General features: G+C 36.3%; 2 protein-coding genes across 4 annotated transcripts in view; both read right to left on the minus strand.

Annotated features, from left to right (window-relative positions):
* Window positions 1-735, minus strand: part of LOC133650169 (chemokine-like protein TAFA-4) — a 93,189-nt gene extending 92,454 nt beyond the window's left edge. Inside the window, exons 1-2 of the mRNA XM_062047101.1 lie at window positions 668-735; window positions 147-251 (exon numbers count right to left, since the gene is read on the minus strand). Of these exons, the coding sequence (XP_061903085.1) occupies window positions 147-251; window positions 668-720 (158 nt within the window). The 5' untranslated portion in view covers window positions 721-735. The remainder of the gene's footprint in view (window positions 1-146; window positions 252-667) is intronic.
* eogt (EGF domain-specific O-linked N-acetylglucosamine (GlcNAc) transferase) overlaps window positions 150-20,624 on the minus strand; it is a 110,736-nt gene continuing 90,261 nt past the window's right edge. For 2 of the 3 annotated variants that reach the window (XR_009826193.1, XR_009826192.1), the window contains one exon: window positions 169-251. The gene's annotated coding sequence lies outside the window, so the exon portion shown is untranslated. Of the gene's footprint in view, window positions 252-20,624 lie in introns of all 3 variants that reach the window. The other variant, XR_009826194.1, reaches the window with a different exon arrangement.

The raw sequence follows: 20,624 nt of genomic DNA on the forward strand, positions 1-20,624 counted from the left end.
CCCTTTATGTTACAAAATAAGGCGCCTTGTCCAGTAAAGCGCCACATTTATTTGAACAGTCTCATGCAAGATTTAGCATATTTTCTACTCATTTATAAATGTAATCACCCAAAATGTTATCCCGCACTGTGTTGTTTTATGTTTACCTGGTCCCCTCTGTTTTAATGGGTGAGTTCCAATGCCTCTCTAAGAACAACAGGAGGTGCAGGGCATCATCGCCTCGTCCTCCTCCCCTCAAACCGAAGAAGCCCCTGGAATGAGGAGGTACAAAGACAGTTGGTCAGTGAGGTGAGCGTGCCCTGGGGTTCCTCTGTCGCCTCCCCCGGCCTCGCATGAAGGTAGAGATGTGAGGGCCTAGATTCTGTCAGATCCATTGTTTACAATAGCTTCACCTACCCCCCGGCTCAATATGATCCTCACTCTAGACATCATACACACTCTTCCTTTTCTTCCAACACTTGTACACACATGCAAACACAATGGATGCGCAATGTGGATGACGACAACTTGAATTGCTGCAAAATCACAACATTTGTGCACAGTGTTCACAAGTCAAGTCCAAACAAAGCAACAGCAGGGGAGATTCAGCCTAAAAAACACAAGTGAGAGAAAGCTCCAGCACACACACAGCAGGGTAAATGATCTCCTAGTAAGAGTGTCAACACACCTTTCTTCCCAAAAAGGTACTAACTCAGCAAATGAAAGACAACAGATTTGCATCAATAACAAAACGTCCTCCCCTCTTCAAACCTTCATTACTCACCGTGGCTCATTAATATTTAGCTCAGCCTGCTGCAAACTTACCAGGAGTGTGTCAGCAGCCCTCAGTGGGGTGCCACTGCCCCCTAGTGGGGAAGAAAAATAACCACTGCAGGTTGCCTATTTTTCCAGGAGCCACCTGTAATAATAACATCGCATATTTGTTTTTAAACAAATACCCAATGAGCATTAGCTAGGAAATAATAACCTGGAGGGGCCCTACCTTGCAATTTCAACGTATACATACTGACATGCACCTCAAATAAACTGTAATATAATAATATGGCAATACTAATATTATATTTCCCACCAATCTCAGAGGCGGTGGGTTAAAGGCGGATTACAGTTGGGTTAATAAAAGAAAAAAATTATATATATTTTTTTAAATACACCAAAACGGCACGACAGGCCGGACGTCACTTTACTCAAACTCAACAAACACTCGGTCTCTCACAATTCCGGTCCGTCCACAATTCGGGTGTAGCAACAGGTCCGGTCTCCACCACTTCTTTAATGTTATCTTTCCCTTTCTCTCTCTTCCACAATCACCTTTATAGACCTCCTACGTCACAGCCCTACGGCAACTCTGGAAGGACAAAACTCTTCCTTACCTAACATTCTCTGGTAACTTGGGACATCCTGAAAAGTTTGTTACAATAATAATAACATTGTAGCTGCTGACAGAAGCAACATGTATATTTGTTATATCATTTCAAAGTTTTTTTGATTGATTGAAACTTTTATTAGTAGATTCCACAGTACAGTACATATTCCGTGCAAGTGACCACTAAATGGTAACACCCGAATACGTTTTTCAACTTGTTTAAGTCGGGGTCCATAATGTTATTAAAAAGTTATTTCCTTGGGTTTGTTTGTATTTGTTTATTTTGAAGGACAATGTGCAGTTACATTTAGAACAGGCCTGGGCAATTATTTTGACTCAGGGGCCACATTTAGAAAAAAAAATGTGTCTGGGGGCCGGTATATATCTATTTTTAGGAATACTAATAAAAAACCTCACAATAATGTCTGATTGAATGCTAAAAACGTTATGACAGACCACCTTAAAAAACATAATGGAATTTTAAATTTTTCTATGAAGGATAAAACACTGAATAGTGACAAAATATGAACGTCACACCCCTTTTCGATCAACATATTTTACAATCAAGTGAAACGCAACAAAAATGCAACAAACAGTGAAATATTAACAAAATAAACCCACCTACAATCTGATATATCTGATATATCACTAAGCTTTAGATTTTTGTTGTGAAAATCTACTTCCGCGTCAGTGGAAACGTTTCCCGCCCACACTGCTTGGTGCCTCGTCTGAGCTGCTGTGACGTAGATTACCATAGTAACTAATTAGATGACCATAGTAACTAATTAGATGACCATAGTAACTAATTAGATTACCATAGTAACTAATTAGATTACCATAGTAACTGGTAAATCATCCCAAAGCGCAGATTCCAACCATTGAAATACGTTGTATAGTTGAAGACTCACGGTCGTTAGAAAACATGACTGCACATCATAATGGCAGCTACACTTTCCATCTTAAAGATCTCAAAAAATTATTTGGGAATGTCCGGTGGGCCAGATTGAAAAGCTCAACGGGCCGCATGTGGCCCCCGGGCCTTAATTTGCCCAGGTTTGATTTAGAAGATGGCTGCACCAGATGTAGCACCATGCTAATTTCCATCTGTTGTCCTTTTATGGTGCATCTAACATCCACAATAAAATTGCACAGGATTGAAAATACACAACAATATTAAAATTGCATAAATTGCAGTTTTTATCAAAGTGCACATACAGTGCAGTAGCCATTCATTAATTAGGTTAATTCATACAAGTTTATGTTAACTTTATTTTTGTTCCAAAACCCATGTAAATCGGAGGGGAATATTTTTGTTTTGTTCCGGTTTGGTCACATTGTTGGGGGGACAATTAATATGTGTCGGAATTAAGGAAGCAGCATGAGACATGTTTTTTTATTTTTTTTTTTATTTTTTTTTTTTTATTGAACAACAAACATACAATTATAATTCACTCAACAGTCAAGGCACTTTCAACAACAAGGAAAGAAAACAGAAGCAAATACAGATAGAGTATTAAATATTAACAAATAATAATAATAATACAAAATATATTTTTAAAAAAAAAAAGAAAAAAAAAGACAAAAAAGGGCTACCTAAATCACTTTAAATGTTTTTAACAAAGATATCAATAGCATGAGACAACAAGTGTTTGGTGGAGAAGATGTTAATGGCGTCTCGGATTGAAAATAAACGTTATTCCTATGGAGTTTATGAGGCCAATGAGGTATGATTATTTCTGATATGTATGTGAAATCAATGTGTATTTATTTTCTTGGATGTCAGACTAATTGTAAGTTCTGTTTTCTTATTTTATTAGTTCTGACAGCATCACATTTGGCAACGTTGGTGGCGTGAAGAAGGCGTGGCTGAAATAAATATCTGTGACTTGAGCCTTGATTAAGACTTCAGAGGGAGTAACACACATGGTCCAATAATATGTCAATAATAACTAGTGGATAACATCCAAATAAGAACAAGAGACCAAATTAAAGTTTACAATATAATATTTGTTCAATCCAAAAATGTTTTAAGTCAGTTAATTGCTGTCTACAATATATATTGTCTTTCTTTCTGAGGTCTTTTGATTCATTTATAAATCAGGTAATATCCTCTAAACCAGGGGTCACCAACCTTTTTGAAACCAAGAGCTACTTCTTGGGTACTGATTAATGCGAAGGGCTACCAGTTTGATACACACTTCAATAAATTGCCAGAAATAGCCAATTTGCTCAATTTACCTTTAACTCTGTTATTATTAATAATTAATGATATTTACACTTAATTGAACGGTTTAAAAGAGGAGAAAACACAAAAAAAAATGACAATTAAATTTTGAAACATAGTTTATCTTCAATTTCGACTCTATGAAATTCAAAATTCAACCGAAAAAAAGAAGAGAAAAACTAGCTAATTCGAATCTTTTTGAAAAAATAAAAAAAATAATTTATGGAACATCATTAGTGATTTTTCCTGATTAAGATTAATTTTAGAATTTGGATGACATGTTTTAAATAGGTTAAAATCCAATCTGCACTTTGTTAGAATATATAACAAATTGGACCAAGCTATATTTCTAACAAAGACAAATCATTATTTCTTCTAGATTCTCCAGAACAAAATTTTTAAAAGAAATTAAAAAGACTTTGAAACAAGATTTAAATTTGATTCTACAGATTTTCTAGATTTGCCAGAATATTTTTTTTGAATTTTAATCATAATAAGTTTGAAGAAATATTTCACAAATATTCTTCGTCGAAAAAACAGAAGCTAAATTATTTATTATTCTTTACAATAAAAAAAATTAATTCACTTGAACATTGATTTACAGTGTCAGGAAACAAGAGGAAGGAATTTAAAAGGTAAAAAAGGTATATGTGTTTAAAAATCCCAAAATAATTTTTAAGGTTGTATTTTTTCTCTAAAATTGTCTTTCTGAAAGTTATAAGAAGCAAAGTAAAAAAATGTATGCATTTATTTAAACAACTGAAGACCAAGTCTTTAAAATATTTTCTTGGATTTTCAAATTCTATTTGAGTTTTGTCTCTCTTAGAATTAAAAATGTCGAGCAAAGCGAGACCAGCTTGCTAGTAAATAAATAACATTTAAAAAATAGAGGCAGCTCACTGGTAAGTGCTGCTATTTGAGCTATTTTTAGAACAGGCCAGCGGGCTACTCAGCTGGTCCTTACGGGCTACCTGGTGCCCGCGGGCACCGCGTTGGTGACCCCTGCTCTAAACCCTCTAATACACCCAACAATAACATTTCCTTCATCCCAGTGGTTCTCAAACATTTTTCAACAAGTGCCACCTCAGAAAACTTTTGGCTCTCCAAGTACCACCATAATGACCAACATTAGAATACAGTTGTGTAGTTGGCCTAAGTCAGGGGTCGGCAACCCAAAATGTTGAAAGAGCCACATTGGACCAAAAATACAAAAAACAAATCTGTCTGGAGCGGCAAAAAATGAAAAGCCGTAATGTAGGCAACACATGATGTAAGTGTCTATATTAGCTATAATAACCTACTATCAAAATGACTATGTGTCGCAGGCTGACGCAAAACTTTGTTGACAGAAATGTTGAAATGTAATATGTATTCTACACATTTTTACAACATTGGAAACCATTAGTAAATCAGGGGCTACTTAGAAGGTGAGATAAATCCTGGAAATTACTGGCTTTTAATGGCCAAAGGTATAGATGTGTGTGTCCAAGTTAAAGGAAACGGCAGGCTGTCTTCTTTTAATAGATTTATTACAATCTTTGCAAGCTGGGTAACGTTTGCTATGGTCTGGAACAACATGGCACACAAACAACTATCTGATATGCAGCCAATATTACATACAGATAATATGTCATGAGACTAAATTCAATACAAAGAGGATAAAAAAGTAGAGGAAATTAAATGAGCTCAAATATACCTACAAATGAGGCATAATAATGCAATATGTACATACAGCTAGCCTAAATAGCCTGATTAGCACTCCAACAAGTCAATAACGTCGACAAAGGGCGCCTTTGTGCATTCACGCACAGCATAAAATGTTTGGCGGACAAAATGAGACAAAGAAAGAGTGGAAGATTTTACATGTAAACAAACCATGGTGAGATCAAGAACCGACAAAATTAGTAGGACAAAACGATGTTCACCAAATACTGTCATCAGTGAAGCATACACACAAAAATATTAAACAGTGAGCTTTCTAACAATTGGGAAGGTTTGTGTTATGTTTGTCCTCAAACAAAATCCATACTAAAACAAAAAAAAGTATTTTTCCCCCATCTTTTTCCATTTTCAATCCTTTTTTAAAAATGCTCCAGGGAGTCACGAAGGCGGGGTGTGTTAAAAACAAGGCTGAAGTTTTATTTAACAGCTATATCCAATATTTTGGCCAGTGTAACAATACATGCAGTTTCAACAGTAAAACCGTGTTTGAATTAGTGTTGTAACGATACCAATATTTTGGTACTGGTACTAAAATTATTTCGGTACTTTTCTAAAGAAAGGGGACCACAAAAAAATTGCATTATTGGCTTTATTTTAACAAAAAATCTTAGGGTACATAAAACATATGTTTCTTATTGCAGTTAAGTCCTTAAAAAAATAGTGAACATACCAGACAACTTGTCTTTTAGTAGTAAGTAAACAAACAAAGGCTCCTAATTTAGTCTGCTGACATATGCAGTAACATATTGTGTCATTTATCATTATATTATTTTGTCAACATTATTAAGGACAAGTGGTAGAAAATTAATGAGGACTTAACTGAAAGTTAATTAAAAAAAAATTACAGGCAACCTATTCCTGTAGATGTGTAGTGGGTTTATAGAAAATGTGTAAAAAAGGCTTCCAAGTAATAAAAAAGGAAAAAAGTGCCGGGTTAAATGTTTCACGTGCAGCAAACAGGAATTGAATGGCTTCTTTAGGGTTTGTAAACAAAGTGCCTCTTGTACTCTCATAGCAGACAGAAAGCTGAATGTTCATTTTTACTTGTGCTTTATATGCTATTTTACAATGTGCACGCTTAAGAGCGTTTCATACAGTTTTTATTCTATTTTATTAGAATATGCAAGATGCATGTGTAGCATGCCTAAGTGATTAAAGATGCTGCATGCATGGCACAGCAGCACATTTCTTATGCTCTTTTTAAAGCAACCACCACCATGGTGTGCATTTTTATTAGCTTTGTTCTGCCATACAGCCGTTAAAAGAGCACATTGGTGCATGAATTATTACAGGGACTGATTTGGGTATGGCAGACCTTGGACGTGGTCCAGGTCACGTATGAATTTATGGTAAAGGGCTTGAAAATGTGTTATGTCATAGTGAGGAGTCGGACCCTAGATAAATGTGGAGTTATTAGTTGGTGAATGTGCATCTTTTTAGAGAAAGTTGTTTTAAGAGGTTTAATAACTATTATTTATAATTAATTTGATCTTTTTTCACACTCTTTCTTATATCAGCATTTAATTGTATTATTTAAAGAATTACAGTTTGTCCTCAAAATATATTTCGTTTTATTTATTTTTAAATTTTAAGGCAATTTCATAGACATTTTAAAATGTTATGTTCCATTTACCCAGTATTTTATTTACAAAAAATACACAGAATGTTAATCAATTTAATAAAAGAAAATAGAACAACCACAACTCCAGCCCAATTTCAGCTTTACAATACAGCTTTGCGAAGAAGACACAAAAAGACAACACTTTTGTACTTAAATAAAGCAAAAAGAAAAGTTAATCCAATAACCCTTCAATTATAGCTGTTAATTGGTCCCAGACATTAATTTCCGCGAAGTAGGAATCATTCATCATAAATCAAACATTTTCGTAGCTTAAGCATTTAAAAAGTGTTTACTCTCTTCTAAATATTTTTTTTAACATTATGAGAGCCCACTAAACATGAAATAACACCCTTGCACCTTTACACTCTTTTAATCTGACGTAGTAATGCTTCCTGAGGCTGAGCCAATCAGTGGCCAGATACTCAACAGTGTTATCTGATTGGTTTGGTCTCCTTTAGTGACCAATAATAGTGTTGTATTGATATTTTTTGTTGATTTAGCCATTGTTTACGCTTGAAAATGCTTAATTTATACCAAAAATGTTGCAGAATATTCTTTAAAAATAAAAAAAATAAATCTGCAATATTGTAAAACCGCAATATTTCAAGCGCGATGTGGCAACGGACTACTGTAATAGTGACAACATATCAATAACAATAATATTAATATAATCAATAAGAGTAAATAAAAACAATAAACAACAACAACAACAACAACACCATTATTTACAATAACAGAAACAATGTGTATCTTTATTATTAACACTTTTTCCATCACTAGCACAGCCAATAATAATAACAGCACTCACAGTGGCTTACACTTGCATTGCATTTGATAAGCTTGACAATCACACTGTAGCTATTATTCACCACAGGGAACAAAAAGTCCTAATTTAAGCCGATTTATTCGTTAAAACAAATGGAAGTTATAGATCAATTTAGACTTAGACTTAGACAAACTTTATTGATCCACAAGGGAAATTGTTCCACACAGTAGCTCAGTTTCAAAGGATGGAAAGGATAATGCAGGTATTAAGTAGACAAAAAATGTTACCATAGTAGCAATATAAAATATAATATATATGTAATATTTACATATTATATATACAGTATATAATATATACGGATATATTATATAGTTATATAATATTGTATTTTTATATAATATATACAATATAAAAGATAAGATACTACTTGTGATTATCTAATCTAAATGCATGTTTTTCAACAAATATCATCTCCATAGCTTGTGTCATTATGAGTTGGACTATCAACTTCCTTCTATTTTTTTCCAGGATTATTACTTTTGTTTTGATGCATATTTACAAAAAGGCATTTTTTTTATTTTTGTATTAATCAATCAACAAAACAATACACAACAATACCACAATAATACAATCCAATTCCAAAACCAAACCCGTCCCACCAATGTTAGGAATAACAACAAACAGAGCAATTGAGAGCAATTGAGGACACACAAACATGACACGGAACAATACAAATGTAGTGAAACAAAAATGAACATTATCGACAACAGCATCAATATTGGTAATAATTTCAAAATAGCAGTGATTAAAAAAAACAAAAACAAAAAAAACCCTCGTTGATATTATCATTAAAAACATTAAAAAGGCATTTTTATTCTTTGACGTTTGTCACCTTTTTCTACTGAGATTCCAGATTTTTTTAAATTTAGATTTGGATTGATTATCTTTAATTCAAAATGCAGAAGAAAAAAATTCTGTTGCATTTTCCAGCCACGATAAAAACAGGTAGATAAAAACAAACACCCAAAGGAAAATAAACCGGGTTTAAAATGTACAGCAGTTTTAAAGTTGTTAAACGTTGGAAATGCTCTAAGCCTATTGACGAATAAACACACTATGAATCGTAATTAAAGGAATAATTTTTCCTGCGGAATCCTACTATTCTCTTGAGACAGGTTGATGTGTGTGTGTGTGTGTGTGTGTGTGTGTGTGTGTGTGTGTGTGTGTGTGTGTGTGTGTGTGTGTGTGTGTGTGTGTGTGTGTGTGTGTGTGTGTGTGTGTGTGTGTGTCTGTGTTCTTGTATTTTTACCCTTCTTGAGACATCAACAAGGAAAAGTACCTTCCATATGAGGACCGGTGAACAAGTTAGGACATAAATCATGGTCCCAATAAGGAAAACCCATTGCATCTAATAGAGAATGTCTCATTTGCACCCCCTGGTGGTGAAATCTATCAAAATTAGGGTGGTCCCAAAAAGGAGGGATTTTTCAAAGTGACTGTGTGTGGTTTTTAAATGTGCTCCCCCTCTGGTTAACTTATGAAATAACAAGTGTGTGTAAGAAATTGAAATGCGCCCCCTTTTTGACCAAAATTAATTTAAAAAAATAAATAAATATGTATATAGAGACATACTGTAATAACTAAGTAAATAATGAATATTAAAAACCAATTACAAACAAAAACTTCAACAACAACAAAAATTCTCATATTCTTTCTGTTTCTGTAATATTGCATAATTTTCTTGTAAAATTATTACTTTTTTATGTAAAATTATTACTTTTTACTGCAAAATGGTGACATTTGTCATATATAATTCTGTCTTGTATCACAATATTGCCATTTGTTTTGTTGTTCTTGTAAAATAGTGTCATAATTTTGCCAAGTTAAAATTCCGATTATTATTACAATATTGCCAACATTTTTTAGTTTTCTTATAAAATTGTGACATTTGTCGAGTACAATGACGACTTTTTATAACATTGCCAACATTTTAAGCTTTTCTTGTAAAATTGCGTCTGTTATTGATTAAAATTCCAACTTTTACCATAATATTGCACAAAGGTTCAGTTTTTCTTGTAACATTTTGACTTGCGTTGAGTAAAATGACGACTTTTATTACAATACTGCCAAAAGTCTGAGTTTTTGTTGTGAAATCGTGACCTTTTTCTTGTGACATTCCAACTCATTTTTCACAACAAGCTTTTTTTTATTTGCATAGAATGCATACATTATTAATGTTGTAAATACAAATCTTTATACATCTAGAAAGGGTGGTCCTAAAGAGGTAGGCATTTTTCGGCGGTCTCAAGGAGGTAACACATACAAGAATGTGTGGGTGTGTGTGTGTGTTCAGGCTACTAGTGGTGGTGGTTCACTGGATTTTGGCAGCACAAACACAAACACACACACACACAAACACACTCACACACAGTGATACACATTAACAAACAGTGCACAGACATGGTGTGGATTAACAAGTGTCGCTCACGCTCCTCCGACATTACACTTCTTGTTGTGTGTGCACGTGTGTGTGTGTGTGGGTGTGTGTCTCCGCAGACAGCAATGCTGATTTGTGTTCTTTCGTGCAGTCATCACACAGGAGTGACACGGGGGCTCATTGACATGCAATGACACAATCTCACCTCGCCCACAAACATATCTCTGTGCCCTGCATCCAAACAGCATCATCTGCTAACAATCTACGAGCACATTTGCACAATTATGAATATGTATACGCCGCACGTGCACATGAATTCCCCAAATTACACTTGTAGCTCGAGCCTAAGTGACCTTTCTGCACCCATTAGAACAGCGTGAATCATAAAGAAAACAGTATGACATTCATGTCAGGGTGAACGGTGACATCTCCCATTGTTATTGTGGCTGAATGAAATATCATTTATATTTTTTTAACAGGGCCGTTAAAGATAACGCGTTAATTAGGGGTGTCCCGATCTGATATTGACATGGGACATCAGTCTGATCGCACGCTCTGTTTACTTGTGCAAAGCTGGACAGACAGTTGATATCTTAATGCTCTCCAATAAGCACACAAGCTTGGTCCTTTCTTGTATTTTTATGAAGTCATTTAGAAAACATAAACATTGTAGGCTACAGGCTATACTAGGGGCTAGCAGCTTCACAAAAGCTAAGCACACAATAGCACACAAGCGAGACATACGTAACAAATGTCCTTAATTGAACAATATTGCAGTCTAAAACGCCACATTAGTCAATACAAACAAGTATCAAAAACTCACAGGTACAAAGTCTCCAAGGCAGAAGCATATTAGAAAGTATTCAGTAACAAACGTGTCCGCATCATTTACTTACTAAGATAAATGAATCATTTATTTAAAATGATTCCCGGGAGCGGCCACCGCTGCTGCCCACTGCTCCCCTCACCTCCAAGGGGGTGAACAAGTGGATGGGTCAAATGCAGAGGACAAATTTCGCCACACTTAGTGTGTGTGTGACAATCATTGGTACTTTAACTTTTAACTTTAATTTATTCCACAACGGGGACATATACAGCATCACAGCAGCACAGGGTATAGATTGAAAACAAAGTGTAAGTAAAGTGTAACGACCGTATTTTTCGGACTATAAGTCGCGCCGGAGTATAAGTAGCACCGGCCGAAAATGCATAATAAAGAAGGAAAAAAATGTATATAAGTCGCACTGGAGTATAAGTCGCATTTTTGGGGGAAATGTATTTGATAAAACCCAACACCAAGAATAGACATTTGAAAGGCAATTGAAAATAAATAAAGAATAGTGAACAACAGGCTGAATAAGTGTACGTCATATGAGGCATAAATAACCAACTGAGAACGTGCCTGGTATGTTAACGTAACATATTATGGTAAGAGTCATTCAAAACACTATAACATATAGAACATGCTATACGTTTACCAAACAATCTGTCACTCCTAATCGCTAAATCCCATGAAATCTTATACATCTAGTCTCTTACGTGAATGAGCTAAATAATATTATTTGATATTTTACGGTAATGTGTTAATAATTTCACACATAAGTCACTCCTGAGTATAAGTTGCAACTATGAAAAAAACTATTACTTATAGTCCGAAAAATACGGTAAGTACACAAATTATATTATATAAAAATAAAGCTAAACATATAATAAACTAGATAAGGAAATTCTTGAAGGGATTGCATGTGAATGCTCCAAAGCTGAAGGTGAACTGAAATGCGGACATAATGTAGTATGAATGTAAGAATAGTTAGAATGTTGCAATTGTTTGAATAGGTTGAAAAATGTGGGAATTGTGTAAGTGTGATAAATGGATAATTCATTTTGAATGAGGAAAATGTCACTAAAAAACTGAGAATTCAAGGAAATCCAGGGAATTTGTTTTACAATTGTTGAAAGGGAGCACATCATTTCTGACCAGGCTGAATATTTTGAAGTTGGAACGGTTTGAATCGGATAAAAAAAAATGTGGGAGTTGTGGAACTATGAAAAATGTCCCAATCATTTCAATGGGAATTTCATGGAACGTTGGGAATTTCAGGAAAAGAGGACATTTCTGGAAAATGCGAAATAATTTGAATGTTCTGAACGAGTTGGTGTCGGAATTTTTCAAACCGGTCGAGAAATGTTGAAGTGGTAAAGCGTTGAATTGAGAAATGGTATTAAGTAATTCCTGGAATTTCGGGAAAACCGGGAATTTTTGCAGTTAAAAAACAACTTTGTTTTTTGTCCTGATTAAGAGGAATGATTTGACGGTGGAACGGTTGAAGTGGGTTGGGAAATGTGGAAGAAGTAGTCCCGTTGGAAAAAACGGAAATTCAGGAAATTACTGGAATTTTTTTTAACTTGAAAAAATTAATTATTGAATGTGCAGGATGAGTGGAATATGTTGAAGGTGGAATGCTTTGAATTGGTTGAAAAATGGCCAATTCATTTATGAATGGGAAAAATGTCCCGGAAAACCTGTAATTCTGGGAAATCTGGGAATTTGTCAAGGGAAAGCCCGCGATTCCCGAATATGCTGAACAGCTTGAAATTGGAACGGTTTGAATTGGGTGAAAAATGTGGAAGGTACAGCGTGCCAAATCCTGAAGAAGAAGAAGAAGAATAAATAGATTAATTTTGATGTAGAAAACCATATTTGTGAATGCTTTGGAGAATTCACACAATAAATATATATACACAAGAAAAACAAATATCATATGTATTTATTGTTTTATTTTGCTTAATTTAATGAAGTATTGTTGCGACTATATGTTGCCAACAATATAATTACCACTCCACTTCAACTTAAAGACAGCATAAATCCATTTCAGACATGTATAGATAAACATTTATTTTTGTATGCCTCTTGTTTTCTGTTTGGCTAATTTCACTTGATAGAACCTTTTCTAAAAATCCACACTACAAAATAATACAAGTATGGAAGATTTGTGCGGATATCATATCAGAGCAATGTCAATATCCACCAACACTCAAGGCTCCAAAAATCGGTATCGGACCAGCATCCTTAGCGTTGCTCCAAGCGATTAATTGCACACAAAAAAAAGAAGAAAGGTGGCTTTAATCATGTCTAAACAAACACAGTTTAATCACGCAATTTAGTTTTACCTTACTTATTTGTGATTGGATTTGAGAATTGTTGACGATGTGCACTTCATAACACTTCCCATACCATTTTTGTAGCCTTGAGTATTGACCGATAACAACATTAATCCGATACGATATGATGACGAATAGTAGACACTTGTAGTGTGTAATGTTGGGAAAAATGTAATCAAGTGAAAATAATTAGAGAACAGTTGAAGGTATGAAAAACACTGACCTGAAGACATTGAATTAGAGTGTTAATTTTTTTTTGGCTACTAAAATAATGTTAGCAAGTTTTGAGCAAACATATGACATGCATTTAAAAAATGGTATGTGTATTTTATTCTGACAATAAAATGGCATTTGTGTGAAATTATTGAGGTTAATAAAAAGTATGCGAGCATGTAATTAACTGTGATTTATAGCGATTTATCAAAGTTCAAAAGTGTAATTAATCTGATTTAAAAATGTACTGTTTGACAGCACTATAGTTTAAATATGATAATATATATTAGGTTGATTGGCAACACTAAATTGGCCCTAGTGTGTGAATGTGAGTGTGAATGTTGTCTGTCTATCTGTGTTGGCCCATGAGGTGGCGACTTGTCCAGGGTGTACCCTGCCTTCCGCCTGATTGTAGCTGAGATAGGCTCCAGCACCCCCCGCGACCCCGAAAGGGACAAGCGGTAGAAAATGGATGGATGGATGGACATTATGATTATGTTATTTCTTTATTTTAACAATACTGGCCCTAACAGTGTTTGCTAAGAAACATGCTGGCCCCCTGGAAAAGTGTAAATGAACGCCCCTGCTGAGTTACCACAATCAGCAGGAAACTGACACATTTTCTTTGCTTTGCATATGTACAGTAGGGAAGGGCTTTATGTGGCCCCCATTCTTGTATGGATCGGGCATGTGAAGAAGAGTGGGGGTTTATCATTTTGCAATGCAGTCTGCTAAAAATGATGGAAAGTACCACTCAGCATAGCAACTGACAATGGGATCAAATTCAGACCTGCTGCAAAACACATTTTAAGATAATTAACACTCTACTGCCAGCTGGCGGCTAAAGTGGACAGTGCACCCCCACTCCCCACCCCCTCCACAGTTTGTCACATTTCATGTGTTAGGGAAACAGTGACGAATGTGGCCGTATGAATCCCCTGTAATTGTAACTGTAATCGTGAAAACATCACGCCCTTAGCAAGTAGAAATAAAGCAACTCTGCATAATTTCTCAAATGTGAGTACTAGAGGTGTCCGATAATGGCTTTTTTGCCGATATCCAACTCTTAATTACCAATTCCGATATCAACCGATACCGATATATGCGGTTGTGGAATTAACACATTATTATGCCTAATTTTGTTGTGATGCCCCGCTGTATGCATTAAACAATGTAACAAGGTTTTCCAAAATAAATCAACTCAAGTTATGGAAAAAAATGCCAACATGGCACTGCCATATTTATTATTGAAGTCACAAAGTGCATTATTTTTTTTAACATGCCTCAAAACAGCAGCTTGGAATTTGGGACATGCAGGAGGTTGAGGTGGGCGGGTTTGGAGGGGGAGGGGGCTAGCGGGGGGTGTATATTGTAGCGTCCCGGAAGAGTTAGTTCTGCAAAGGGTTCTGGGTATTTGTTCTGTTGTGTTTATGTTGTGTTACGGTGCGGATGTTCTCCCGAAATGTGTTTGTCATTCTTGTTTGGTGTGGGTTCACAGTGTGGCGCATATTTTAACAGTGTTAAAGTTGTTTATACGGTCACCCTCAGTGTGACCTGTATGGCTGTTGACCAAGTATGCCTTGCATTCACTTGTGTGTGTGAAAAGCCGTAGATATTATGTGATTGGGCCGGCACGCAAAGGCAGTGCCTTTAAGGTTTATTAGCGCTCTGTACTTCTCCCTACGTCCGTGTACCACTCCGTACAGCGGCGTTTTGAAAAGTCATAAATTTTACTTTTTGAAACCGATACCGATAATTTCCGATATTACATTTTAAAGCATTTATCGGCCATCTCTAGTGAGTACACATGAATTAGAATGAATTAGTTTGACTTAAACTTTTTACGGAGTTTTGAGTATCGTTTACAATCATTATGAAAGACGTGACGATGATTTTTAATCTATTCTAACTTGTAACTAAAAGTTCACTTACAATGGAGCCCATGGAGGGTTCACTATTTTGCCCATAAAATCCAATAAATAACCTTTCAAAAACCACCAACAATACTCCATTTACATTTCATGACATGAATATTAATGAAATTTCATGACATGAATATTAATGAAGTATTAGTGATATTGTTATTATAAGCGCTGACGCAGATGGGCTATTTATAGCGGCGACGTAATCACTACAGTGTGTCCCTCCCTATGTTTACATTATCAAGTGGTCTGCTGTTTCCTCGCTTCCTTGCTCCCTGGAAGTTTATTGTAGATCACAAATCATGTATCTCACCTGAGAAATAGATGGCTGAGGACGTATTCCGACAAGTCGATACACTTTGACATCCATTAAGGACCCGGGACACAAAAAGACGCTTGGTTCAGCCGCTTGTCAACCCCCTGCCCATTTCTTTGTGAAGATTATGGTCATTCTTCATCTAAATGGAATATATCAACATCCCAGCGGTCGGGATCCTAATGACAGCAGATCTTTACCAGTGAGTGATGTTTTATTATGTTTGTTGGCTCTCGTGAAGTCTGTAGTGAGTAATAATCAGTGATGAAGAGAAAGAAAAAAAAAAGTAATTTAAAAAATGTTATTTACATATTTTAAAATACGCAAATATTACCGTATTTGTAATCCTTTTTATTCCTCAAAACTCGACAGTGCGCCTTATAACCTGGTGCGCCTAAAGTAAGGAATACGATTGGTTGAGCTTACTGACCTCAAAGCTATTTTATTTGGTACATGGTGTAATGATAAGTGTGACCAGTAGATGGCAGTCAAACATAAGAGATAAGTGTAGGCTGCACTATGATGGTATTATTATGGTGTGTGTATAAGGTAAGACATATCTGGCGATTTGTTTCGCAATATTATAAAAAAGCATTTTTTCTTACCTTCTGGTACCTGCTGATGTGTATTTGGGATATACATAAATCCTGAAAAATTGCACGGGTCCGCCTTTGTATTTGGTACTGACACCGTAGTCGATAATCTTCTGCTTTTTCTCTATCTTCTTGTAATGGGACATTCATCCTCCACTGTGGCCATTTCTAATATAAAGTAGTGTAAAGTTCTTACTTACTGTATATCTGTCAGTAAACTCGCCATGAAAGCGCTAAAACATACCGGTGTAGTGAGTTTACATTATTCACCCAAGGAACTTTAGTTATTAGAGAGTTCCGGTCGGACGGTTTTTCATGGGACACATTTCCGGTGTTGTTGTTGTTTCCGGATGAGGAGATGCTGCTCCGTTATTGATTTAAGTAAAGTCTGAATGTCCTTAAAACAGTTAGCTCAATTTTTTGACACTTCTTCCACTCCCGTCCTTGCAAGCTACACCGCTACAACAAAGATGACGGGTAGAAGACGCTGTCGAAGGTGAGCCACGTAAATAAGACCGCCCACAAAACAGCATATCCGGAAGTGACTGTCAGAAAGCGGCTTGAAGATGATCTGTAAAACATAATCTATGCAACATTTTGACCAAAGAACCACCATTACATGTCATGTGGACCACAAGGAAGTGTTTTCCATTTAGAAAAAAATAATAATAATATGACTCCTTAAATGCGCCCTATAATCCGGTGCGCCTTATATATGAAAAAAGATCAAAAATAGACCATTCATCGGCAGTGTGCCTTATAATCCGGTGCGCCCTATGGTCCGGAAAATACAGTAAATGTTATTATAAATGTGCCTGTTACTTCATAACATACAGTATATACTTACATCATGTATATAAAACCTTCATGGAGGTGTTTGGATGTTTTTAAGGGCTTTACAGGCAGAATTGAGCGACTCACATAGGCTCCATTTTGATCGCATTTATATAACATTTAGAAAGCATTAAAAAAATAACATCCACCGTCATGTCTGTGAACAACAGGCAACATTTTTAAAAAAGTGCACTTCCCCCTTAAGTCATGCGTTCTGTAAACCTGCAGTACAAATAAATTGTATGTATTCCTGTTTCGATCATTTAGTGATATTATTACTGAAGTTCTGTTAGATTCCCCAAGTGCTGAAAACACCCGTATTCGGTAAAAACCACTAATCGATCAAGCGTATAGATCACAGCTAGTAGCACAAAATGTGTTTTTATGGGCTTCTTTTGAACTCCAGTTGGGTGGAAAGCAATTACTCGGCGGGATTGATGGCCACACTAAAGTCACACAAGTTTATCAGCGGACGCGTTTTCTGTGCCGGGCTGCAGATCAAGCAAACAAAAAGCATATCAGCGTAAAAAGCTTAGTGTACCTCCTATTTGGTGGAAAGATATTGAAAATGAAATCGGAGAACTGGAAACATCCGGCAAATGCCTCGTGTCCGAGGCTGTCGTTAACGTGCAGTTAGGGGGTGTGAAACCCAGCTCCTATAAGTGCATTTGTGTGACCGTCACAGCTATTTTGGAGTCAATGGAGTAAATTAATAAATGACAAATGGGTTATACTTGTATAGCTCTTTTCTACCTTCAAGGTACTCAAAGTGCTTTGACACTATTTCCACATTCACCCATTCACACACACATTCACACACTGATGGCGGGAGCTGCCATGCAAGGCGCTAACCAGCAGCCATCAGGAGCAAGGGTGAAGTGTCTTGCCCAAGGACACAACGGACGTGACTAGGATGGTAGAAGGTGGGGATTGAACCCCAGTAACCAGCAACCCTCCGATTGCTGGCACAGCCACTCTACCAACTTCGCCACGCCGTCCCAGTAATAAACAATGTGAAGTAAAACATGCACTTTTTAACAGACAGCAGAAATCCAATATATTGACGGCCCCACTGTAAAAAGTGACATATTTACGTCACAGCAATGAAGGAAACTACAGCGACTTGAAGTCAGACCAGGCAGCACACCTCTTCGATCAATATCTACCTTACAAAATAGGAAAAAGAACAGTTATATCATGTGCTGTCATCTGTGTCAATAAAAATGTTGAGCCTACCGGAATTCTACTTCCAACTCGGCAAAACATGTTGCGGTAAGTTGTAGATTTTTTGGTAATGTTTTTAACTGCACATGGGCTAACATTAGCCCTGTTATAACGTCACAGGTGACACGGAGATGTGCGTCCTTTGAAGCACATGTTGTGTACACACATGCACACACACAGATTATTGTATTTGTTTCCTTCTTGAAACCTCCGAAAAATGCCTACCTCTCATTATTTACTTCAAGTTATTACAGTATGTCTCTATATACTTTTTTTTTTTTTTTAAATTAATTTTGGCCAAATGGGGAGCATTTCAATTTCTTACACACACTTGTTGTTACATATGTTTGCCAGAGGGGGAACACTTCAATTTTGTTGTACACACTTGTTATTTCATATGTTGACCAGAGGGGGAGCACTTTAACAACCGACATACATTTAATTTGAAAAATCCCTCCTTTTTGGTAAATGATAAATAATAAATGATAAATGGGTTATACTTGTATAGCGCTTTTCTACCTTCAAGGTACTCAAAGCGCTTTGACAGTATTTCCACATTCACCCATTCACACACACATTCACGCACTGATGGCGGGAGCTGCCATGCAAGGCGCTAACCAGCAGCCATCAGAGGCAAAGGGTGAAGTGTCTTGCCCAAGGACACAACGGACGTGACTAGGAAGGTAGAAGGTGGGAATTGAACCCCAGTAACCAGCAACACTCCGATTGCTGGCACAGCCACTCTACCAACTTCGCCACGCCGTCCCTGGTACCACAAATTTTGGAAGATTTCACCACCAGGGATAAGAGATACGTATAGACTGCACTATAATGGCAATATGACTCAAAAAACAACATCAACATTTGATTTGTTCCATTGAAAATATAGAACATTGCACGCGGAGCTCAAAAATCTATCAAAATGTTTTAGTACGACTTTGGTAAGCTATGAAGCCGCACGGCTTGATGGATTGTCGGCGCATTAAACATACGAGTATTATTATGGTGTGTGTATAAGTTAAGACATATTATCTGGCGTTTTGTTTCGCAATATTATGCAAAAGCCTTCTGGTACCTGCTGATCTGTATTTAGGATCAGTATTATTATGGTGTGTGTAAGACATATTATTTGGCGTTTTGTTTCGCAATATTATGCAAAAGCAACTTTTCCTATCTTCTGGTACCTGCTGATCTGTATTTGGGATCTGCATAAGTCCTGAAAAATTGCACGCATCCGTCTTTGTAGTCCGTACCGACAACGTAGTCGATGAGCTTCTTCTTTTTCTCTATCTTCTTGTTATGGGACATTCATTCTCCGCTGTTGCCATTTCTACTATAAAGTAGTGTAAAGTTCTTACTTATATCTGTCAGTAAACTCGCCATGAAAGCGTTAAAACATACCGGTATAGTGAGTTTACATTATTTACCCAAGGAACTTTAGTTATTAGAGAGTTCCGGTCGGACGGTTTTGCACGGGACACATTTCCGGTGTCGTTGTTGTTTCCGGATGAGGAGATGCTGCTCCGTTATTGATTGAAGTAAAGTCTGAATGTCATTAAAACAGTTAGCTCCATCGTTTGACACTTCTTCCACTCCCGTCCTTGCACGCTACACCGCTACAACAAAGATGACGGGGAGAAGACGCTGCCGAAGGTGAGCCACGTAAATAAGACCGGAAGCGACTGTCAGAAAGCGGCTTGAAGATGATCTGTAAAACATAATCTGTGCAACATTTTGACCAAAGAACCACCATCACATGTTATGTAGACCACAAGGAAGTGTTTTCAATTTAGAAAAAAATTATAATAATGTGACTCCTTTAAAATGCACCCTATAATCCGGTGCGCCTTATATATGAAAAAAGATAGAAAATAAACCATTCATCGGCAGTGCGCCTTATAATCCGGTGCGCCCTATGGTCTGGAAAATACAGTACAGTAAGTGTGTTTATCCTAAACATTTTTGCCACTTCATTTTACACACCATTGCATTTTTTTTTGACAATTCCACAAAAATACAATACTGTGGCCTTAATACCGTGGTAGATTTTGATACCGATACATCCGTATTACTTTTACTTAAGTAAGGATTTGGATGACCATTTTTTTACTTTGACTTGAGTTATATTTATTTAAAGCAGTGGTTCTCTATTATTTCCAGACTTATCTATCTGTATGTGTCAGGAAAAACACTATTGCCTCTCACACCCCCTCACACATACCACCAC

This window comes from Entelurus aequoreus, linkage group LG01 (genome assembly GCF_033978785.1).
Source record: "Entelurus aequoreus isolate RoL-2023_Sb linkage group LG01, RoL_Eaeq_v1.1, whole genome shotgun sequence".
NCBI classification, from domain to species: Eukaryota; Metazoa; Chordata; class Actinopteri; order Syngnathiformes; family Syngnathidae; genus Entelurus; species Entelurus aequoreus.